The following is a 26,322-nucleotide window of genomic DNA, read 5'->3' on the forward strand; positions in this document are numbered from 1 at the left end:
GATCTAGAGATATAGCTGGAGTAACACGGAGCTAATTTCATGAGAACCATTGACACAATCAGGTCCCACAACCAAACCGGAGAATTTGCAACCAAACAGAACAACTTGAAACCAAACAAGACAATTTGAAACCAAACAGGAGAGTTTGCCACCAAACAGAACGGTTTGAAACCGAAAAGAAAAGTTTGCAACCAAACAATACAATTTGCAATGCAACCAAACAGTACAATTAGTTACAATTCAGAACGGTTTGAAACCGAACAGGACAATTTTCAACCAATCAGGACAGTTTGCAATCAAACAGTACAATTTGCAATGCAACCAAACAGTACAACTTGAAACCAACAAGACAATTTGAAACCAAACAGGAGAGTTTGCCACCAAACAGAACAGTTTGAAACTGAACAGGACAATTTGCAAACAAACAGGAAATTTGCAACAAAGCAGGACAATTCATAACCAAACAGGACAAATCAGCAACCAAACAGAACACTTTGAAACCAAACAGGAGTGAACATAAAGAAGATGGCAGCTAGACACCCTGTAGAAGTGAAAAAAATAAGATGGCAGCTAGACACCCTGTAGAAGTGAAAATAAAAAGTCCCCGGCCGCCGTACCATAATGTCAAACTTTTCAATAAATCACTTATACAGTGGGATGTTTGTATGTATTGTACATTTCATTTCGTACTTGTACATTGTACAATGTACAATGTACATATTGTAAATTGTACAACAAACCTTGTCTGTAATTAGGAAGAAAGTTTGATGAATAAACAAGAATAAATAATATTTTGTCCTATTGTTAGGAATCTAAATATTTCATTTAAGTTACTGTAAGCATAATTTCAAGATAGATACAACAATTAAAAATAATATGAGTTTTCATATAAACTAGACACTGTTTTATATCAATTTCTCGAGACAGGAACATCAGAGAACTTTCATGGGCGCGATCAAGTACTAAAGTGTTTAGGTTTCAGAGTATACCCATTTTTTGTTTCTTATGAATATATTTAATTACAAGTAAATGTTTATTTTAAGAGATGCCTTGCTTAAAACTAACTACAAGCAAAGTGCATCCTGAATCGTTTCGGAATATTTAATTTTAATAATATTTTTCTCTTTCATTCAAATCCGTTAAAAATATAACAAAAGAGGCCTTTTATAAATAAATATTCGTAGTCCATATCTTGAAAAAAGGTAAAAAATAGGAAAAACGAAAAATCTACAATTAATGTGTAAAATTGGGTTCTGAAGACTAACGAGCCCAAGCCAAAAATCTTAAATTTGGAGATGACTAATTTTTCATTAAAATGCCACAGAATTGAAGGCTTCACATTATCAGAGTATTCATATTATTTTTGCATACATTTATCACTATTATTTCGGGCGGCATATAAATTTAGTAAACTCAGTATAAAATATCAATTGGCAGATGGAGTCGAATATGCAGCTGGCCTTTAGGAACATCTTTGAGCGGTAAGATTATGAAAAATGTGAACATTCCTTTGAATAACCAAAACTCTTCGTGGTAGAATGTTTATTACTACTTCTCTACGCGGGAATGCCCTTGAACAACAGACTTGAGGGTAATAATTTACCTAATCTATATTTATCTATATTATACATCTTTATATATCTCGAATACTAATTACATGTTTATACTTCAACACTCCATTCAATATAGCGCACTTCAAAGGAGTTGTCGTTAGAGAGGGGCGTTGTTATGTGGTCTGTTTTTAAAAATTCAAGGCTTTTTTACTTTTTAAGTCATCACTCTTAGGACTATTTGACCTCGTACGTACTCTGGTTTTGATTTTACACATAATTATGAGAAAGGCACATTTGTTTGATTTCATTTTAAAATTTTAAAACAGTTTTGTATGTCAAAAAAATGTTTTTAAACTATATCTTTGATCAGAGTTATAATTTGGGTTTAAGGAAAATATGCTTTTTGACAAATGAGCTGACGAATAAGCTGACAATTTTAAAATATTAAAAAATCTCAAATTCTTTTTGGGCAGTTAAAAAATTTCTAAAATTACAAAAATTTGCCCATCCCTATAGTTAGTAATAGAACTAGTTTGCACAGACATAGGACTACTGAGTGGGCAGGGAGATTCTAAAACCATTGGATCTAAAAAACATTTGTGAAAACACGATAAAAAATATTTCAACAAAACATAGATTGGAATTATATTTTGAAAGTAAATACTTATTTTTTTTTAACATTCCCAAACCTTCCATTGTGAAGTTTCCCAAAAAATTGCCTGGTTTGCAGCCGTTCAATATTAATTTTGAACATGCCAATGAACAAAAAGACGTTCATCATCAGAACACTACTAAATTTATTGGACACCATGTTTAATAAGATTAGAATTATAATTTGTATTATAAAACCAGATGTGAATGAGGTGTCAATGTGATAATTAACACGCTAATTAAACTCCGTCCTTAATTTATTATTGTTTCGTTGTGTTGGGCGGGGTGGGCGTTGGATGACTTTCAGGCGTTTTTTTGTTGTAGGCTGATAATTAAGCTGAAATATTGCTCAATGTTTAGACTTACATTTAGTATTTATTTCAGTGTAAAAGAAGGTGTTGGCATTCCCACATTGCTTTTTATTTGTTAATTTCATACTTCATACAATATTTTTACACTGCCTTCTTTTGCAATCTTTAAGTTTTTTTTAAAAATCATTTTTGTTGTCAAATAGTTTCAGACTTTTATTCAAAGAGAATAGAATATATATTAGAGGGGAATTTAAAGAATCTCTCGGTATGAATTTTTTTAGTCCCTTTCAGCCTGAAAGGGAGTTCAAAGTGTACAAATCATGTAAATGTTCACAAATTATATGCAGTAGAGTACATTAATACAAGTTTTACACTTTTTTCTAGTAAATTCCCCTCTAATATATATTCTATTCTCTATGCTTTTATGCTAAATTTAAATTGAAGCTCTCGCATTCTTTAGAGTATTTTTTTTCTCTTTGATTACTTTTTCTTTTTTTGCTTATCAACAAAGGAACTGAGTTTTTGCCGTAAACTCAAATTTCATAATCCCTATATTTTTACAACCTGATGGCGTAAACCTGTGACCAAACTTAGATTATTTTATCTGACAAAATTCATAGTTTGAAATATCTAAGGTTTACGACATTGGGTTGCAAAGATATAAGGATTAGAAAATCAGAAATTGTTGCAGCAAAGACTCAATTCCTTGACATTATGTTAAAGTAAATTGCAATCACATGTTTTCAATAATATAACTCCTCTTATATTGACGAGATATTGATAAAAGAAAAGATCGAAAACAATCTAATCTGTACACTATTGTTTCAGTAGAAGTAAATATTTCCATTTACATTTGGCGCCGATTGATAAATTCATAACTCAGATGGATTAAATGAGATAGAAAGATAGATGTTACCGCCATACTATTTCTATTGGTTTAGAATATACAACAAACACATGACTGAACCCTGATTGGATCAGGCGCTAATGGACTTGGCATACAGGAGTGTGTAATCGAACAAATTTGCTCATATGTGCGTAAAATATAAACTAGAGGAGATACAAGGTCGCAAAGTCCTATCGGTATTGTCGCATATATTTGATCTTCTCCGTCTGTCTAGTTTACAGTACACTGTACATAAACATGTACATATATACGTACATATATATATATGTACATATAACAATATAAATAAATGCCTTTCTTGTAATGGATATTAAGTAATTCCAAATTGACTTATTTTATCTTAAATTTTTTTAAATTAGCCCTTAAAGGAATTGACTCTTTGCATCAAATTGTGATTTTCTAATCCCTGGATTCCAACGTCGTAAACCTTTGAAATTTCAAACTATGACTTTTGTTAGATCAAAAAATATAAGTTTGAAATATCAAAGGTATTGAAATTACGTTTACAGTCCCTTTAATATCACTATTTCCTGCAGATTTGCATATATGCATTAATTGGTGGTGTTTTATGTAGTTATTACCTTCCTATATACCCTTCCATTTCATAATATACCCTTTCCTTCCATTATATACCCTTCCATTTCATAATATACCCTTTCCTTTCATAATATACCCTTCCTCATGGATACTTTATTAAGAGGTATTTTATTAAGTGTAGATTTTATCTTAATCATGTGTTGAGCTTTCAAGGCCAAACATGCATATACTATATCTTAGTTTAAAATATTCGGGAATTTTTTCGTTTTATTTTTGTTATGTTCATTTTTAGTTTTTTATTTTCTATTTTTTGTTTGTTTGTTTTTGATATTGTGTTATTTATTCATATTTTTTCATACTTCTGTTGGCAACATTGTACAGCCTCGCTTTAGAGTTCTGTAGTTTTTGATTATATACCTTAATTTTTTAAAAATTGTTATAATAAAAAATCCAAATTATTGTATCGGTACGCTCGTATACGAATTATTATATTTTGTTGATTTTCATCAATAATTTTCGATGATTTTTTATATACATATTACACGCATATGATAATTTGTGTGTATAAAACATTATTTAGATTTATGATTCTAAATAGAATTGGATTTGATGGTTTAAAGATTTTTTTTAAAACATTTGGAAATAAAGATATTTTCAAATCGTAAGCTCGATTCTTTTTTAAATCTCATTTTCTCGTCCGAGCCAACTCTAAATCCTCGTCCTTCCTATATTATTTTTAGTGTCTAGTTCTCCAAGATAAAACTATTTTTTAAGAATCGGGCCACGTTAGGGCATTAATGAAATATTGAGTTTTAATAAATCGAAAAAAAATAGTTTTAATAGAATTGAAGTTTTCGAGTTATATATCCTAAAAAATGTTCACCATTTTTACGATTTTCAGATATTCCTGGTGTAGACTGCCGCAAATAATTCCGAGGATAAAGAACTTTATTGTTAATTAGAGTGAAAACCATAGATTTTTTCCGGGTGGTTCCATGGGGAAAATGATAGACAGAGATATGCAAAATATTTTGCTATTTATTTTATATCGCGAAGGTTGGCCATTACGGTGGCAGAAGAGTTTTAAGTTTTACCTAAATAAAGTTTGACATCATTTTCATGTTTCTAAAGTTTCAAACATGATTTAATCATTGCAATACTTTAACCTATTCATTTTTATGCCTTAAAGTGACTAGATTTGTTAAAATTAGTTTTATCTACAAGAATTAGAAACTTTTAAGCACATAATAATCAAAGGACGAGGATTTCGAGGTGGTTCTGACGAAAAAATGAAGAGAATGTGGCTCGGAGGAGAAGTTGTTGTGGCTTAAAGCCTTCCTCCCCTCGTCGAATGTTTTTTAGAACCAAGACGAAAAAATGTCCCCCTCAAAAATTGTGGGGACGTCCCCCTCCCTGGAAAATTATTTTTTTTATTTTGTCTGCATCGCCACTTTTTCTCGAAAAATTAATAATTTGCATAAAAATAGAAATCATTCAAACACATTTTCCACCTTCCCCCCCCCNATGGTTTTGACATAAAAATTACCAAATTATCTATAAAACATTCCAGAGGGACATTTTTATATATAGAACTCTAAGTAATTGCTTTTTGTTTTTAGTTCTTAAGAATTAATTGGCAAAATTCTTATCTCTTTTTGTGTGTGAGCTTGTAAGTGTTGAACCATTGAGATTTAAAACAAATTGTTGAGTCTAAAAGTCATCTTCTTATTCCACAGTTTTTTGGGTTCCACTGTAGCTCTGAGAGACACCCATTATGTCTTCTTAAAATTTAACACGTCCCTCAGGATTTTGTAATTACTGTAATTAGTCTAAATGTAAACATCAGTCACTCATAACCGTAACAAATTACATTCTTTCAAACTTTTTTTTCAGAATAAAAAGCTAAAACAAAACTTTTATTTTAATCTGTTTGTGATATTGCAAAGTTTTATTACTTCACGTACACACTACTTATATGTATATGTAAAGCCTACACAATAAATCTTAAACCGTTCAATGATTGGGTTATTTTACTCTTTACTTTCTATTAACTTGAAGCCTTGAATTCACGTGTTTTTGTATTACAACTATCGTGAATGAGTCGGCCATTTTGTTCTGTATGTTTTGTAGGTCATTTCACCAAACAATGACATTTAATAAAATAACAGCACGTTCATGTTTTAAACTCAAATATAGACTTATTCATTATTTTCCAAATCTCTATCTGAAAAAAAACATAAAATGCAGAATATCAAAATGAAAACAAAATTAAAAAATTTCCGCGGGTTGATTGAAAACGACGTTTGAAAATTTCTGCAGCTTGATTACATTTGAAGCCTGCAGTTAATACCATTCAATCTGTATTCGTCACTTTACCGTGAATTACTCAGCAGAATTTAGGACACTTCCCATTCCCCAACATAATCTACGATTCTTCCACTTCCCAAATATAATCTAGGACACTTCCCCTTCCCCAACATAATCTAGAACACTTCCCCTTCCAAACATAATCTAGGACACTTCCCCTTCCCCAACATAATCTAGGATACTTCCCCTTCCTCAATATAATCTAGGACACTTCCCCTTCCCCAACATAATCTAGGATACTTCCCCTTCCTCAATATAATCTAGGACACTTCCCCTTCCCCAACATAATCTAGGAAACTTCCCCTTCCCCAACATAATCTAGGACACTTCCCCTTCCTCAATATAATCTAGGACACTTCCCCTTCCCCACTATAACATATCCAATTCTTTCATAATATACCCTTCCCTTCCATAATATAACAATCCCTTTCATAATTTACACTTCCTTTTCGTAATATATCCTTCCCTTCCATAATATACCCTTTCCTTCCATAATTTATCCTTTTGCTTTCACAATATACTTTTTCCTTTCATAATATACCCTTCCCTTCCATTATATACCCTTCCCTTTCATTATATACCCTTCCATTTCAAAATATACCCTTTCCTTTCATAATATACCCTTCCCTTTCATAATATACTTTTCCCTTTCATAATATACCCTTCCATTTCATAATATGCCCTTTCCTTCTGTTATATACCCTTCCCTTCCATTATATACCCTTCCATTTCATAATATACCCTTTCCTTTCATAATATACCCTTCCCTTTCATAATATACTCTTTCCTTTCATAATATACCCTTCCATTTCATAATATACCCTTTCCTTCCCTTATATACCCTTCCATTTCATAATATACCCTTCCCTTTCATAATATACCCTTTCCTTCCCTTATATACCTTTCCATTTCATAATATACCTTTACCTTTCATAATATACCCTTTCCTTCCATTATATACCCTTCCATTTCATAATAAACCCTTTCCTTCCATAACATTCCCTTTCCTTTAATAATATACCATTTCCTTCACTTCCACTTCCTTCCCTTTCATAATATACCCTTTCCTTCCATTATATACCCTTCCATTTCATAATATACCCTTTCCTTCCATTATATACCCTTCCATTTCATAATATATACCTTTTTCTTCCATAATTTATCCTTCTCTTTCCATACAATATCCTTCAAATTCATAACATCAACTTCCAAATCCAATTTCCAAACCCAAATTTACCCTTACCATTAACTTATTTATTTTTGAAAAAGCCAGTTTTAAATGTCGTCTTCTGAATACATTCTCAGTAGATGAAATCATTTATATGTTATGCACTTGGATTAGTCGTCTCAGAAGGATACAAATATATTCAAAAGTAAGCCAAGAAGATTTTTTTGTAAATATGAATTTTTTATCTTTTACATAACACCATATCCCAAAAACTTGTGTTGATGCCATAATGATGTTAGAAAACCACTAAATGTTAGAAAACCACTAAATGTTAGAAAACCACTTGACTCTACATGTTAGAAAACCACTACATGTTAGAAAACCACTGCATGTTAGAAAACCACTAAATGTTAGAAAACCACTAAATGTTAGAAAACCACTAAATGTTAGAAAACCACTACATGTTAGAAAACCACTGCATGTTAGAAAACCACTGCATGTTAGAAACCCACTACATGTTAGAAAACCACTAAATGTTAGAAACCCACTGCATGTTAGAAAACATTAAATTTCTTTCAAAACTATTACAATTAAATGTTCTTAAATAATAAAACATTACATGTTCACAAAACCATTAGATGTTCTTAAAACCACTACATGTGAAAAAATAACTATCTTGTTGCAAAAACCTCTGGCCATTTATAAACCACTACATGTTTCAAAACCGGGCTCTGGATGTTCCAAAACCCATTTATATTCCAACCCCCTATATATTCCAACCCCCTATGTATTCCAAACCCCTTTATATTCCAAACCCTTATTCATTTCAAAACCCCTATGTATTTTAAAACCTCTTAAATTCCGAAACCCCTTTATATTTAAAGGGAGTGTTCGCGAAAAATGTAAGGTGGTATAGGCTTAATGCGATAAAAAAGCGCTTTTGATCGCTACTTATCTTACTTCTTCTGTTGCGTCTATAAGGAGAAAATTGTTAAAGACGTCTCATACCGAATAACTTAGCGTCCATACAAATTAAGAAAATTGCAACATACGACTTAGACAACTATATACAAATGTGGCGAAAGATAGTCGATGACGTCTAAAATCTCTACTTATTCCAATCATGGTTCTCGGACTTATTGACTGTCCCAAAAAACCAGAGTCTCGACCCAATTTGGATTTGTTTGTCTTTATTCCAAAGACCTAAGAGACCAAGACCGTCCCAGGATCTCTGATTCTTTGACAAAACATTCACAATATAGTCGGAAATGTTAATTAAAGAAATACTGCAATTCTATCAAAATCATTTTGAAAATTTTGTATTTATATGTTGTGCAAAAAAAACTTTTTAAACATTCTTTGTTTGTTTCCAACTAATTGCTCTTATCAGCAATTGCATCGTCCCAACTAATCGCTATTTACAGCAATTGTTTCTTCAATCCATTCCAAGAAATAAGCTACTTCAGTGTACACACCAGGCTTATCTGGCCTAAAAATAAACTTAAAAAGTGAATTTTCTCTTGAGAAAACAGTGTAACTCCAACTTTAAGAAAAAAATACTGATATTGTTGAATTCTTTCAGGAACTGTTAGCGCAGTTTCAACTAGGGTTTCCAGCAAAAAGGGTAAATCGTTCAGCGAAAATTTCGCATTTTTCGCGCTTCATCTCTCGCGAACAATTAAAAAAATACGGAAGAGTAATTAATAGTTATAATATAATAAAACTTCTAATGCTGAGCTCTCAGAGCAAAGAATTTTACAATTTTTTTGCTCAATTAATTGTTGCAGCTATGGTTTTCGGAGAATTTTTTTTTCACAAATTATTTTAGAATTTTTTCGCTTAAATCATTTTCGCGAAAAAATGCGAAATTTTGCGAAAGAGTTTTCAAAATACAAAGGAAAATTTTCGCATCTTTTCGCAAAAGTTTTCACCCAATTTCAAGTGACCCTTCATTAAAAGTGAGCAATGTCCGTTTCACAACAAAGCTCTTGAAAGCTTTGTCATGTTTGAATGGAGGATCACTTGAAATTACGTTTACAGTCCCTTTAATATCACTATTTCCTGCAGATTTGCATATATGCATTAATTGGTGGTGTTTTATGTAGTTATTACCTTCCGCAGCCCTGACCCTATGAGGTTACTCCTGTAATAAATTTCATAGTAAACCCTATACCTGTAAACCTGTATATATTATGTTGTGCATTGTCTGTGTTCCAACTACGCTGGTACTTAATTAACTGTGATTGTAGATAGCTATGTAAAACTTGTAATTCTAACTACAACTTGTAATTCTAATTTGTCCCTCGTCTAGCAAACGAGAGGGGACCTGAGTCACAACATGAAAGTATTGAATTGTATTTTTAAACAGATACCTGAGAATACAGATAGAGCTATATCCAGATTAATATTGACCAAGGTGTTATGGAGGAATCTCCAGTTCAAGATTAAGTGTATCTGGAAGATACAGTATTGAGGAATCTCCTGTTAGAGATTACGTACCTGGACGATACAATACAGTATTGAGGAATCCCCAGTTCGAGATTAATTGCATCTACACAATACAGTATTGAGGAATCTCCAGTTTGAGATTATGTAGTATCTACACAATACAGTATTGAGGAACCTTGAGTTTGAGATTGAGTTGTATCTGGTAATACAGATAGCTGAGTATACTGAAGGTTGTATCTGGATTGGTATGGATTAGAGTAGGGCATTCATTATAATCCTGCACGAACAACCTCCCCAGCGGATCAAAGAGAACAGACTAATGGTTATTACCTTCCACAGCCCTGACCCTATGAAGTTACTCCTGTTAGAACAACCTCACCAGCAGGACCAAGAGAACAGACTAATGGTTATTACCTTCCACAACCCTGACCCCATGAAGTTACTCCTGTTAGAACAACCTCAACAGCAGGTACAAGAGAACAGACTAATGGTTATTACCTTCCACAGCCATGACCCCATGAAGTTACTCCTGTTAGAACAACCTCACCAACAGGTCCAAGAGAACAGACTAATGGTTATTACCTTCCACAGCCCTGACCCCATGAAGTAACTCCTGTTAGAACAACCTCACCAGCAGGACCAAGAGAACAGACTAATGGTTATTACCTTCCACAGCCCTGACCCCATGAAGTAACTCCTGCTAGAACAACCTCACCAACAGGTCCAAGAGGACAGACTAATGGTTATTACCTTCCACAGCCCTGACCCCATGAAGTTACTCCTGTTAGAACAACCTCACCAGCAGGACCAAGGGGACAGACTAATGGGCCTCCACTGTCTCCAGAGCAAGAATCCTGAAAATGGTATTCAATTTTCAACTCTTTTTTATATTTTAGTTTTTTACAACAAAAAGGAACAGTATATAAACCCATTTTACTCCTTAGTTCTGTTTGTGTTTCTTCTTAAATTTCTTTATAAATCAATTAAAGAATTTAACAGTTAAACAGCACCCTTGACTAACCAGGGTGAGATGCATTTAGTTTCTTCTAATTAATTTCAAACATGTGTGTTGGTCTATAATAAGAACTGAACCGTGAAATCCGCGTGCATGAGGGAGGTACAGCTATAACCCTCCCTGGCTATTGAGTTCACCTACTGCTGAAAGTATTATTTTTAAACTGTGATTTGTATCACTGATTTTTAGACAACGCCGCAAGCTGATCACACACAAAATTGAATTTAAGAATGTTTATGGAAAGGGTGTGATCTAAATTTAGTTTTAAAACTTCTCTAAAAAGACGCAGGAAATGAAAGCCAAAGATAGAAGAAATCTTGTTGTATAACAGTGGGACCCTAACACTGTGGAAAATGAAGACGACCTATATTCATCTTAAATGTATTTGTTGCTAATAAGCAAATAGTTTTACCATTAGTTTAAAAACCAATTTATCAAAGGAAATGGGTCTGTGTACCATGGACAATGCTGTGTCTCATCAAAGGATTATTTAAGATCATAAATTAAGTCTGGGCCAGTCGTGTACTTATTCCAAAGTTTACTGATGTCACAGTATGCTGGAAAAATCTAAAATTACCAAAGGCAATCCAAGCAAATTACTTCAGTCCAGAAAAAAGTTTTCTAAAGATTGTTTGATCTGTCTTTTCTCATTTAGAGAGATCGGTCAGTGATCACAATGATATTTCTCTTGTCTCAGCACAAAATTTTCAGGTAAAGTTAAAAACATTATTTACCTTGCCATCCTCTCCCCCGGCGCAAATCATGTTATCTCTAAAAAAATGGCGTTTTAGCCACAAACTCCAAGTTTTTAATTCTTAAACCATTGCAACCCGTTACCTTAAACATTTTAAACTATGCATTCTGTTAGATCAAATAGTATATTTTTGAAGTCGGGTTTTCAATTGGAATTCCGTCGCGCATCTCAAATTGCACATAATTGAGCGGAATTGAGCGGAGTTTACATGACTCACAATTGTATGCAAGTAAAATCCACTTGAGTTAAAAACCCTAGTTGGAAGTATCTAAGGTTTGCATCACCAGGTTACAAAAGTATAAGGATTAGCAATTTTGGGTCAACAGCTCACCTCCTTTAAAAACATTAAAAACGTGAAAATTTATCAAATATACACAAGAAATTGTTTCGAATTCATCTTTTAAAAAAATTTGTTGGCTGACCTCATGAGATATCCATACTTCATAAAACAGTCTTCATCAGCCACTATGGGCACCTCAACCTTTACCAAAATAAAATATTAGAAAAACTCTAATTCTAATAACAACTGGAAACCCTGTAATCTCACTTAGTGAACAAGCAACACCTCTAGAGATAGCAAACAAAAGACAATTCATAGGATTAAAACAGGGACTCTGAAGTAGCTTCTTTCTTCCAAACTAATTTAATTAATCCATCAATAAACTAACAAATCAACAAAGTAATCAATCAATTAACCAATCTATAATACTTATAGTAATTCAGTATTAAGTAAAAGCATCTATATTAGGGGGGAGTGAATTTCCAAAAATAAAAAACAATTTGCTTGAAATCATTACAGCGATAGTCAATTCTTATGTAAAAACAATTATAAGAACAGTTTCTTTTATGACACTTTTTGATTAGAAGTCGTCTTAATTAGCTAACTGGCACTGCAAGTTTTGACCTTTATGTCTTTTTCTGAGATCTGTGACATAAGTAAAATGCTTCCAATCATTATGCATTTAAATGCAAAAAACAATTCTAAGAACAAATTCTTTTAAGACAGTTTTTGATTGGGGGTCGTCTTCGTTAGCTAACGGACACTGCAAGTTTTTACCCATATATAACTTTTTTCTGAAATCTGTTATTTCGCAATATGCTTCCAATATTCATGGCCATAGTCATTTCTACTGTAAAGATCAATTCTAAAAACAATTTCTTCTATGAAACTTTTTTATTGGAGGTCGTCTTCTTAAGCAAACCGGCACTGATATTTTTGACCTATAATTTACTCTTTTTCTGGACCTGTGTGCCATTTAGCATAGGAAGACGATCTTCTATCAAAAAGTGTCATAAAAGAAATTGTTCTTAGAATTGTTTTTTACGTAAGAATTGACTATCACCGCAGTTCTGTGATAACATTTTTAAACTCACTCCCCCCTAATCTATTTTTTTTGCTTTTTGCTCCATTTGAGCTGACTGATACTATGCAAAAAAAACATGATTTCAGTGGCAAATTATCAAATTGATACTAAGTGAAATGAATTTTACAAACAAGGACAAACACAGATATAAGTTTGGATTGGATTATAAATTCTGAACTAGAAGGGAAACAGAGAGATGAGATGAATTCGCCAAACTAAAAGGGAAAGTGTAGTGCTCTGTGAGGGACTATACAGATTATAGCGCTCTCTGCTTCATAACAGAAATAGAACTTCATCTGCTTAAGAATTGGATCGCGGAGAGGTTGTTTGAGCTTATTGTCAAGATAAAGAATCTAATAATTTGACCTTCTGTAGGTTTCCAGCTAGGAACATTCCTCCCTCCTCAGTAACTCCCCAGCCTGTTGTTGTACACAATACACCAGCCTCAGGTTCAATATTCAAGCTCTGATTTATACTCTGAACAACATCAATTAAACTTTAGTGCTGAGGATATTAACAACATTAAGCTTTTTGGATCCAAGGAAAAATATCAACAAAAAACTGTAAAAAAAATTTTTGCTCTCAAAAACCAAATTTAAACTATTAAAAAAATTATTAAAAATTTCTTTTTTCTCTGAAAGGTTTTTGACATAAATAGTTAACAAAAGGAGAAAAATAATTTCCGGATCTTTATATAACGAAATGGAACCTATGAACCAAATTTAAATAAAAATCTTGAAAATATTTTTTCAATGCAAAGTAATCAGACTGTGAGGGAAGTGGATGCTTCTGCATCATCACTTTCTCAAGGTAGTAACTTTTAAATTTCATTTTTAGAGCACAATGCCTCCCTTTGGATAGAGAATCATTTTTTCGAATTAAAAAAAATGTGGTGGTTAATTTTAACAGCAAGGGGCGAAACCAAAATTGCCGTGTCAGCACTCAAAACTAGAGATTTATACCTTTATATAATCTGTCATTCTAAGAGGGGAATTCAACTTGACTAATCCAATATCAAACTCCTAAAGAAATAAACTAGAATTATTAAGTTTATAATACTTACAATTTACTTTTCCAAATATGATTATTGTAACAACAGAGTTCCCTTAGTCATTTCTGGAAAAAGTAAAAATTGAAGATGACATATTGGAAATGCCAGGACTAGAAGAATTATTAAATTATGGTTCACCAATTAATGCGTCAAATAAATTCAAAATTCAGAGACAACCTTCATCTTCATCAAATACAACCATCTTTGTACATACAATAGATAAATATACATATATATGATTATCTCCAAATGTAATTTATGAAGTAAAAAAAAAATTAAGGAAAATGTATTTTTTTTAATGAAAAATATCATTGTTATTTCAGTAAAATACTGTATGGGCATTCCTTTTAAATAATGAAAAGTTTACAACCTTATCATTCCAAGTGTAGTTAGGGTGCATTATTCCTAGATCAATTCGTCGGATCTAAACAGCATAAAGAATAACTAACTGAAATGTCCCACGTTGCCATTGTTTAATATTCATAGTCATAGTTACTCCCACCGTCTTCCCCCACTAAGTATAAAATCATGATTTAGCTTATGTAATACCCGGAATTGCCTGTGGAATAAAGAAAAATTCTGACATTTTTTCAACCACCACCACACCCCTGGGATACCCGTAGGTTCCCTCAACTGATTTCAGCCAACTTGATCCTTTTGGTAAGCTACAGCGAATATATAAAAATATATATATGAGCAAGAGCTTTATCATTAAGATTACAAAAATGGATAAATGTATAAAAATAACTACCTCTTCATGAATATCTGGTAGATGAATGTTGTGCTGTCCTGAAAAATGGAATCAAGGTAGACTAAAAAGAAACTAATATGATGAATTAGGTTGGTAATTCTTTTAAGGGGCCAATGTGATATGATGGAAAGAGACCGCTGTGTCACAGAAAGTTTACTGTTACTAAGTTCTAGCCACACTCCCTCCCTGGAACCACTGGACACACTGTGGAAATATACAACAACCCCCAAATTCTACACCTTTATTTATTGATTAACTTGAAATATACAGCTTCATGCAGCATCTCTTTCAAGCTAGGTAGGCAGGGCAGTCTGCGTCAATGATCCTTCTATGACTACCTGTTCTGTGGTAAAATGTTAAATAAAACATACCTGCCACAACCTCATACTGAATAGGAGTCAGTCCATCCAGACAATGAGCTGAAATAATTATAATCTTCTACCCTATTGCAATCACAGTTTTCTAAAATCTCTTGGAATGGCGCATGAAGAGGTTTCGTAATTAGGATAGAAATATTACAACACAATATTGTGTATTTATTTTTGTATTTTACACTATTAAAGGGAGTGACCGGCTATGTAAGTCAATTGAACTGAGTATGCAGTGTTGTCGAAAACTTCTTTAGGATTCATTTGAGGCATATTTCACTTTTTAAGGATCTGTAAATCCTGAGTTTGAGCGCAAATTTGACATTCAAAACTCCTGATTTGGGGGTGGATAAGCTTTCAGAATTAGTTTTTTTTTTAATTATTGAGTAACGACAACGAAAAATAAAGTAAAAATTATACAGTAATCATATTAGATGGCAAGGAACATATTTCACAAAAGAAATTTGTCAATAAATCAATGCTAAAATCGATTATTTCATTTTCATTATTATATTGAATTTCTAATTTTCTTTGAATTTATTCGCAGATTTCTTCAAATTCTTTAAATGTCGTCTTTTCAATAATAATTATAGAAAATCTGCGAACATCTTTGTGAATAACGAGAAACTAGAATAATGAGATAATAGAAAATAATAATTGAACAAGATTACTTATTTTCGATGATAAGATTAATTTTTATTTTCTCAAAATGTTCCTAATGTCTGTAGTTTATTGTAGAATATTTTTACATTTTATGTCGTCGTTAATTAATAATTTTAAAAAAAACTAATTCTGAAAGCATATCCACCCCCAAATCAGGAGTTTTGAACGTCGAATTTGCGCTCAAAATCAGGATTTACAGACTTTTAAAAAGTGAAATATGTCTCAAATGAATCCTAAAGAAGTTTTCCACAACACTGCGTCCTCAGTTCAACTACTTTACATGGCCGGTCACTCCCTTTAAGCATCTTTTTCAGGTCTATGATGAAAATCTGCGCCGCTAAAATATAGAAGATTCTGAAGAGAATGTGAGGTCTCCAATTTTATATATGAAAGTTTCTCTCCAGTGAAAATTTGGAGTCTTTACTGAAAAGTTTGTAAATCAAGTGCATAAAAATATACAATTTTTATGTAAATTATGTTTATTTCTTTGATCATCTTGAAAATGTGAATTATGACATAATTTGATTAAAATTTTTTAATTTCAAGAATTTTTAATTTTAACTATTTTGTCAACTTTTAGTTTATCTTATTAAAAGTAAAGTACAAAGAAAATAGTTTGAAGGTACTGAACTAAAGACATAACTTTAGGTGACCTTCTTTTTCAGGGTGGTATGTCTGAATCACAATTAAAAATAATCAATTCTTAGCTAAAGAGATCTGAGGCCGAATTTAAAGAATCTGAGCTGTGGCATTAATTTAAGCCGCAGCTCAAATATGGTTGGTTCCACTTAAAATTGTATTCAATTTTTCAAGATTTAAGCCGGCGCTCAATTGAAACCAGTTTTTGGGAATTTGAGATGTGGCTTAAATTAATTAAATTCTGACACAGGATATCTTATTTATACTCGATCAGAAAAAAATGCAATGTTACGAATCGGACATACCACTTTGCAAAAAAAATGCCACTTTAGATTATCTGTACAGTCCCTTTAATGTCCTTTAATAGAAAGTAAAAGTACCTGCAGTAAGAATCCATGAAGGATGTATAATGGTTCCCCCGCAGAAATGTGAAATACCAGACAGAAAGTTACGAAGAGAAACCTGATATCAAACAATGTATTGTTTTAAATAAATAAAAAATTAGACATCTTGTTTTAATAGTTCTGAGCTGAAAACTTTAGAATGGTGGATATCAGGATTAATGATTAATTCAAACTTTTTCTTAATCTCCAGATTAAATATGGCTTGTTCTCCACATGAATTTAATCTCCAGAAAAGTCAACAGATCGGGATTAAGGATATCACATTTTAACGTTTTCAGCTCAGGTGCAAGAGAGGATTTTAAAAATTTCAAAAGTACGTCGAAACTTACGTCCTATTTTTTTTAACGCTGACCCGCCGCGCGCAGTTTGACCCAAAAGAATTATGCACATGCTCCAGAGAGAGAACCTGCACTCTACGCCGCATGCGCGTAAATCCGATGGGCTACTGCCTTTTGATTTATTGTTAAGGGTTAAACCAGCTTTGACATAAATGGAAATTATGCAAAACTAGAATGAAATTAAACCTAAAGTGCACTCATTTATAAATAGTAAATATTTTTTGTTCAAAAAAAATTGGTTTGGTTTGGCAAATATTATATGCAGATTATTTCCTACTTTCCGAAAGGTTTTACATCAGTATGTTTAAGAATATCTACTCGATATAAAGCAGTATTTATCAATGCTTATTTTAACTTAACCGTCTTAGATAAAATATGTCGATTTAAGAAAGTTTTAAAAATATATTTGCAAATATCCAGAATAAAAAGTTTTTTTCAAAAATTAAACTTTATCCGGTTTATAAGACAATAAAAAAATATGTTAAAAATAATTTGTGACACCCTTAGGCTTTGTACGGCTATATAATTTACCAAAACCATTCTAAAAATCCTTCAATTATCAAATGGGAAAATTTAATCTTTCTAAATATCCAAGGGGAAGATTTTACGCCATCTTTATCCGATTTCATATCATAAATATAAAACATTTTTCATCTTCTTAATATCTCTTCAATAAGATGAGTTAGGATTTTATAACATAAAATATCTTACGTGAAATTTACTACTGTATGGTGTGTCTCCTATATACTCACATTGTACGCTTATCAAGAAATTTTTGGTGGGGAAATCCGCGATAATTTCTGGGAATCCGCGGAATATATATATATAACTAAAAAAACCTTGAGTAATTCTGTTGGATTAACGAATCTAAGTTTGAAATACCAAAGATCTACTCTGTTAGGTTGCACAGATATTGGGATTAGAAAATTAGATTTTGTGACAAAGACTCAATTCCTTTCTAGGAATCCGCGGAATGTATAACTAAGAACCTTGAGTATTTAAAAATCTACAACAAAAAAAACATCCTTAATTCTCACCTGCCAGGGAAATTCACCAACCTCTGCCTCCTCCCCTCCAACAATCCTAGTTTAAACAGTTACATTTTCGTTTAAAAAGGGACTGTAAGCGTAATTTCAAATGACCCGCTATTTGTATAAAGTGGTGTGTCCTATTTGGGAGGGAAGGCATACGCTGATTTAACAGTTCGGTCCTTATCCCAAATGAAAGAAACCGAACACATCTAACCCTGGTTAGTCCAGGATGAGCAAAAGCATTCATTTTTCGGCCAGACCCCGTTAAGGCCGTCTCAAAGATAATTTTTCGGCAGTGCTCTCACAATTGTTCTCCGTCCGACCGTACATTTATTTCGTCCGGCATTATTCATGTTTTCTTTAAATGTTGTTTTCTCTGTATTAAAGTATTTTGTTATTTAATATGGATTGATTTTGTTTATAATGTACTTTTTTAAAGAAATAAAATCGGTTAGAAAATCAACAAAGAAAATTTTTTAAAAAATTTATATTTACATTATAATTTTTGAAAACCGTGTTGGACATACAGAGTTACGCACAAATGTTGAGCCTTGCTGTACATAATTTATATTGTCAGTTTCCTTATATTCATTCCCTGCCACTGTATAAACGTGTTTCTTTCTTAAAGCCGTGTGTACATAATTTATATTGTCAGTTTCCTTATATTCATTCCCTGCCACTGTATAAACGTGTTTCTTTCTTAAAGCCGTGTGTACATAATTTATATTGTCAGTTTCCTTATATTCATTCCCTGCCACTGTATAAACGTGTTTCTTTCTTTGTCAAAACATAAAAAAAGCCATAAGATTTCAGCATCTAAGGGTTCGTCACATTTTAAGAGTTTCCGGTCGTCTTTGGAGTCTCATCCTTTGTGGGTAACCGTGTAGAAAAATCTGGATACGTGTGACATCAGCTGCTTTGAGTTCACACTGTACGCTAGCGCACGGCAAGACGACCACCATTTTAGAAAACAAACGCAAAGTGTTTTCCTTACCCTCGTTGATAAATTTTAAAGGGACAAAAGTGTTTCGTTGTGAATAGGACCAACACCTCCTTTTTCCTGGAGGAGGACCAACACCTTTTTCCTGGAGGAGGACCAACACCTTTTTCCTGGAGGAGGACCAACACCTTTTTCCTGGTGGGTTAATTGAAATCACGAATGTACGGTCCTTTTTTAAACGGGCTCAATTAATTTTTAAAAAAGGAATTCATTTTTTGGACCTTAGCTTTTTTTATTTATTATTATTTTTTTATTTCCTACCCAATTGTTCTAGCTGATTTTTAGCAACAAAAAACTAAATGTTTATAAATTGTCTTTTTTTTTCAGGTGAAACGATCGAACGAGCATATCTCTTTACATAAATAATGATTATTTGTATTTAATTAACGTCAAACAGCTAGTAGGTCCAAATTTGTTTAGCGTTAATGAGCAAATATATCATAAAGATGAGAAAGGGACAAAATAATAGTTAAACATAACTTTGCTAAAAGATTCTTGGAATGTTTGACGAAATTATATATCACAGTACCGGGATCAATCTGTAGTTGTAAATAGGGCTGGGCGTCGTTCTTGAAGAACAATCATTCTTTTACAAGAACAAACGGAACTATCAAGAACAATCCCATCGTTCCGAAATTGAATGGAATGCAAAGAACGCGTTCTCAAAAATATTGGAACGGAACAGAACAAAATGGATATTAGCTTAAAAGAACGTTTACATTCAGGAAAGTTAGGAACTTTTTAAAATAAAATCGTCATTTTTTACATTTTAAACAGCCTATTTTCTACATAGCTATTGTCTTGGACATCTCTAAGGTAACACTACCCCCTCCCCAATCCCTCCTATCTTCTTGACTAAGAACGGAACGGGGGATGAAAACGTTCTTGAATAAGAACAGAACGGGGGGATGGAACCGTTCTTTGACTAAGAACACAAAGAACGGAACAGAACGGGATGATCGTTCTTAGACTAAGAACGAAACGGAATGGGATGAAACGGAAAGGAGAACGAAACAATCGGAAAAAAGGAATGAGAACAGAACAATCTAGCAAAAGTTCTTAATTCTAGAACGGAACGGAACTATTTCAAAAAAGTCGGAACGTGCCCAGCCCTAGCTGTAAATGTCATTAAAGGGTGTATAAGATGTAATATTCACCGTAGCATTCTTCTGTTGAAGAACTATTAAGGTATTCTACAGTTATAACCAGAAAACTGTGGAATAGGAAGACAAAATTAAAACAAAAATGAAGTGTAATTGATGTTGTTGTAAACAAGGGCGTATACAGGGAGGCAGGGGGGCAGTGCCCCTAGAACTCAGAGCTATCACACTTTTCAAATCTTAAACTGAAGAATGAAGAATAGGATTGGTAAAAGGTAGATTACTACTTTATATAAATTAATGAACGTATCCGTTTATAAATAACCGTTACAGTCTTTCAAACCTGATATTTTGAAGCTAGTTAATCTTAAATAATATAAAACTTTCTGAATAAATTCCTAAGTGAGTGTGCCATTTTTTGTATGTTATCGCTGAGAACCAAGATATGCACGCCCTTGTTTAAAATATTAGCCCAAAATTTTAGCCCAAGCAAATACATTGTTTTTAAGTCGAAGCAGCTGTCTAAGAAGCTGTCTAAGAAGTTGTTTAAGAAGCTGTCTAAGAAGCTGTCTAAGAAGCAGTCTAAGAAGTTTGAAAATAACTTTCACAGTTGTCTAGGTATCAATGTTAGAAACGTTTATATTAAAGAAAGGGTCGGCTAAGTACGTAAATTTAAGGACCTGGGCTGGCGACACCTAAAGCTTGGACATATCCCCAACGAGAATAGAATATATATTAGAGGGGAATTTACTAGAAAAAAGTGTAAAACGGCCATTTTGTTGTACTGTTTCCATACTGCATGTAGTACACATGCAGTATGCAGTACACATATTTATGCTATATAACCTTTTGGGCCCTGAAATATTATTCTATTCTCTTTGCCTGTCCGCTTTGATCGACTGTATCCTTGTTCAGGTTTTAGGCTTAAAAAGTATGATGACCGAATGAATAAAATGAGGAAAGAAAAATCAAAGACATCAATATTTTACCTATTTCCTGACGCCCCTGATGCCGGATATTTGCTTCCGAAACAAAATCCGATTAAAGTTAAGAGAACTACACATCTCATATTTCTATCTTTATTCTAAACGAACTAGCTAAACATAAAAATAAGTTCTTATCTCTACTGCTAGTTTATCTTTTGAAATTAAAAAAAAAATAAAGGGCGTAGGAAGTACTTTCTTAAAGAAGATAACTTTCAGGGGCGCAATAGTACTTTTCTGAGGGGAGGGAGTGTAATCAAATCTTCAAGGATTGAGGGGGGGGGGTACAGGGGGAATCATAAGAGGTATGTGGGGCAGTAGTGCATTAACCCCCCCCCTGAGTGTGTTATTTTTCTTAAGTTCAGGGGTCTTTTGGCTCCATTAAATTATATTTTTAGAATTTATTGTAAAAATTTGTTTGCCTTAATTTGCATTTCACTATATCTATCAGTTTCTTTCAGGGATCAAAAAGGAAAGGGGAAAGTGGGGAAAAATCCAAATTTTAAAGCCAATTTTTTGTTGTTAGGGGTGGGGGGATTCTAAAAGGGATATTAGCCTTTTCTTCAATACAGGGGGATGTAACAAACAGAATTCAAGGGAGGGGAGGGGGGGGGGGGGGTAAAACACTTTTTTGTTCACTATTTTGTTTCTTTAACTAAAATTCGGGAAAAAACTTCTTTTTTAAGCCACATACTTTACATTTTATGCTTTTTTGATCTAAAATGTAACTTAGGTTATCTACAAAATAAAAAGTTCTTCGCTCAATATATATACATATGCATTAGCTATATCTGGCCAAACGGTTGGACAACACTTGGCTGAATTTTTGAGAAAGCCTATGGGTAACATAGGCTAAAAAAATTTCATATTCCCCAATTTTTTGCCAAAGTGTTTTTAAAATTCCACGGACAACGCCGGGCACTTCGACCAGTTTCAAATAGAAGAAAGTGAAAGGTTTCTTTGTACTTGACTTTGGAACTTTCTTTCTTAGTGATGAAAACCAAACTTCTCTTTTTATTTTTTTACGATAGCAGTACTTGTGAAGTGGTAGTATAATACATGTCATTTTTTAGTGTTAATATTAAATAATATTTATTTGGGAAAAACTCTCTCTTTTGTCTATTTTTTAAAATGTATAAAATATTTTCATATATTTTTATTTAAAATTTTTTGATAAATTTACAAATATATATATGTATATTATTCCGATTCTTTTGTATATGTATTATATATTTAGTAGTATTTAAACGTTTTTTAGGCTTAAAGACGAATTACAAGATTTTTTCTTGGTCCGTTGTATTTTCTGTGTCGGTAGAGTGGAACCGGAAACTGTGTTGATGAAACTACTTCCGGTTTGGAGATTTCCTGATCAGTTAGCCATTTGACAACGGGGGAGGGGCGGGAGGAGTAGTAGTCTTTAATTCTAAAGAAAAAGGTTTGTTTTCATGGTTTTTACACAACAGGGTCGGTTGAGTTACGAGTAACGGCAAAAATGAAATTACGTATTTTTTCTTCCTCAAAAGTATGAACAATTTGTTTCCGAATGTGTTTCAAATTTCAATTTGTTTCCGAATATGTTTGTATGCATATTTGACCACAAAGGATATGACTTCAGAGACAACTGTACGGAATTAACACTGGCTGTTCCCTTATATAGATTATTCACAACTGTAAAGAATGTGAGTCTAATCGTATAATTCCTATATCTTTGCAACTTGATGGGGTAAACCATAAATATTTCAAACTATGAATTCGTATAGATCAAAAAGTCTAAATTTTAAATAATAAAGGTTTACACCATCAGGTTGCAAAGATATCGTGATTAGCCCATTTGAGTTTGTGCAAAATACTCAATTCCTTTTTTCTTTTATGTCTAATAATTAATTACATGGAAACGTATTCGTAGTATTATCCATTGTGGGTAACCTCAAGTAAGAATTAATTATGAACCAAAAAAATTATTAAACTGACTTTCTTTACAAGGAGGTCTTTATTTATTTCGTGATCCCGATCGCACAATCATAGATCGCAAAATCATAGATCGCAAAATGAAAGATCGGAAATTTAATAGAATAAAGACAATAAGTAAAGACATTTTATAGATTGAACATTTCTGGGAAATTCTCTAAAAAATCCTCTCTGATTACGAAATGTTTCATTTAAATGAAATGTCCTGTTTTTAAAAAATATCATATCTATGAAATGTCTGTCTATGACATGTCCTGTCTATGAAATGTCCTGTCTATGAAATGTCCTGTCTATAAAATGTCCTGTCTATGAAATGTGAAATGTCCTGTCTATGATATGTCCTGGCTATGAAATGTCGTGGATATAAAATGTCTTCTATAACATGAAATGTCCATATATGAAATTTCCATTTATAAAATGTCTTTTTATGAAAAATCCATCTTTATGAAATGTCCATCTAAGAAATATCCATCTTTGAAATGTCTTTTTATAAAAAGTCACAACGCCCAAGTACGGAAGTTTGACTCTCTGTGTATTTAGAATTATCGTTCAAATTTGTATACTTTTAATTAAAAAATACCAAAAGTTTTTATAAATCTATCATTCACGTTTTTTTATCAATCTCTATTTTCAGTTTTTACCTGGCGTTCGAATTTTGAAAATATACTGTTTCAGTCAATGCTTCTGGCCAGTCCTAAAACATTAAGTTTTTCAGTAATCTAAAAAGAAAAATATAATATAAACTTTTCTTAAAGGGACTGTTTGGAACTTCCATTTACAGAGAGGTTCATGTTTTATTCTCTTTATAAAAGGAAGGTTAGTACAAAGAGTCAAGGTAATTACTGATGTTTCTTTAATTTGTTTGAAAAAAGGAAAATTTGTAAATAAAAAATATGTTTACCTCTATTGGATAGTCTAATCCAAAGCTTCCTCGGATGGTAGAGAAATCAGCGACAGAAAACCCGATTCTTTAAACATGAAAACTTTTTTCTCATTTTCATAAAAGAACATTTTTAATTTCCATTAAAAAAGAAATATTTTTCTTTGAGGTTTGAAAATAGATTCTATCGATATTTTATAACATACTTAAAAAAAAAAACATCCAACCCCAACTGTTTTATAATTTAGCTGGTAAGTTGGCAAGTATGTTTGTTGCAATAAGAATTTCACCCTGCATTTAAAAATTTAAATCATCAAATGTTAAGAAGTTGTAAATTAATTGATTTTTATAGCGCGAATTCTTGTTTGATTACAATATTATCATCAAAACTTGCGGTCACATTTAAACGGACCTATTGACATTAAATCATGTAACCCTCGATTATTAGAGTGGCAATTTAGATCTATGGCGGTACTTTTTTAAACTTTATATCAGTAACAATGGGTAAGATATTGCCGTTTTCATATTTTAAAAATTGTTGAAATCTGTCATTCCTATATTTGTCTTTAATGCATAACTGCGCCAGCCACTTGTTTAAAACTGAAATTAAACTAGTTATTTTTTCAAAGAATCCCGACAATAACTTTTGCGTAGACAGTTAGGTTTAAAGGTTACCAATGTGAACTGCTTCTTGAAATTGCGTCTTTTGGCTCTTTAAGCTCTAAATTATTCTTTTATTGAAAAATGTTCTAATAATAATGATCTAAAAGTATTATGAACCTAAGCAATAAGAATATGATGATTACTCTCATAGTTTCTCTGAGATATAGAAATATAGTAGAAAATATACAACCTTTATATTCTCTCTCTCTCTCTCTCTCTAGTTCAAGTAAGGAACAAGCTACTGAAGGAAATAATTGAAAGTATTGTCTATCCTATAGCTCATTTTTTTAACCTTTCTTTTTAAACAGGATATATCCCTAGTGATTATAAATGTGCAAAAATAATTCATATCTTTAAAACTGACGAAAAAGATAAATTTAATAACTACAGACCAATTAGTATTCTCCCAGTAAACTTCTTGAAAAAATAGCTACGACACAAATGTGTGATATATCTTAACAAGTTAGAGATTTTCTATCAACATCAAAATGGATTTAGACCAAAACATAATACTAATCAACCATTACTACATATAATGCAAAAAATCTACGAAAACCTTAATAAACCCCAACCAGAATTTAAACTGGGAATTTTTTGGTTTAAAGAAAGCTTTTGACTGTTCTTTAAGAAAAACTCGAGTACTACGGTTTTTTAATTGATGTATAAATGGTATTTTTTCTAAAGAAAAAACAATTTCCCAGGGAAGTGTTCTTGGGCCCCTACTATTTCTCATGTAGATAAACGATTTGACTTTAGCAACGTCTTTTTTTACTAATCTATTTGCTGATGACACTAGTTTTCTAAAATCATCTGCACATATCGAAACTTTAGTAATTGTTGCCAACTTTCAACTAAAAAAGGGCAGCTGCATGGTTTCAGGCAAACCGTTTAACACTAAATGTTTCCAAAACAAAGTTTATGATATTTAGGAATAAAAATATGATCCCGAGAACTGCAAATTAAAAATTGGAAATTAGATTCTAAAAAGAACTGTACAAATAGATAAATTTGTTGGACTCAAAATTGATGAATTTTAAAATTGGGACTATCACACTGAACGTGTCTCCTATAAGATTGCTTGCTAAATTTTTTGCTCTGAATTAGATTAAAAACATTTTACCATTAAACATTCGTCTACTGGTATATAATGTACTTCTAAGGACACATATTGAGTATGGAATTATAACATGAAGGGGGGGGGGGGCGTAAAAAATGCTAAACTAAAGAAAATCAAATTTTTGCAAAAAAAGGGCAATTAGAGCAGTAAATAATAGTTCATTTAAGGCACATTAAATCCAATATTTTTCAGATTAGAACATCTAAATCTTGATGATACATATAAACATATCTTTTATGCATAAATACTTTTATGAAAGCCTTCCAACTTCCTTCCATGATATGTTTAATT

The 26,322-nt window shown here is 32.2% G+C and overlaps 1 protein-coding gene across 2 annotated transcripts; it reads right to left on the reverse strand.

Annotated features, from left to right (window-relative positions):
• Positions 1-8,797: 8,797 nt before the first annotated feature.
• Positions 8,798-25,078, reverse strand: LOC111707115 (anionic trypsin-2). Of its 2 annotated transcripts, XM_023480118.1 has the most exons (14): positions 25,032-25,078; positions 24,273-24,339; positions 24,013-24,065; positions 18,327-18,372; positions 16,928-17,009; positions 15,249-15,296; positions 14,878-14,915; positions 14,497-14,550; positions 14,038-14,097; positions 13,442-13,552; positions 12,134-12,192; positions 11,692-11,728; positions 10,693-10,796; positions 8,798-8,983 (listed from the first exon to the last, which is right to left on the reverse strand). In XM_023480118.1, the coding sequence occupies exons 1-14, from the start codon at positions 25,061-25,063 to the stop codon at positions 8,902-8,904; spliced, it is 873 nt and encodes a 290-aa protein (XP_023335886.1). In that variant the 5' UTR covers positions 25,064-25,078; the 3' UTR covers positions 8,798-8,901. The 2 variants fall into 2 exon arrangements, with proteins under 2 accessions (XP_023335886.1, XP_023335887.1); XM_023480119.1 differs by lacking the exons at positions 24,013-24,065; positions 24,273-24,339; positions 25,032-25,078 and adding an exon at positions 21,410-21,529.
• Between the last annotated feature and the right edge of the window lie 1,244 nt (positions 25,079-26,322).

The sequence above is a fragment of the Eurytemora carolleeae genome, unplaced genomic scaffold (genome assembly GCF_000591075.1).
Source record: "Eurytemora carolleeae unplaced genomic scaffold, Eaff_2.0 scaffold155, whole genome shotgun sequence".
NCBI classification, from domain to species: domain Eukaryota; kingdom Metazoa; phylum Arthropoda; class Copepoda; order Calanoida; family Temoridae; genus Eurytemora; species Eurytemora carolleeae.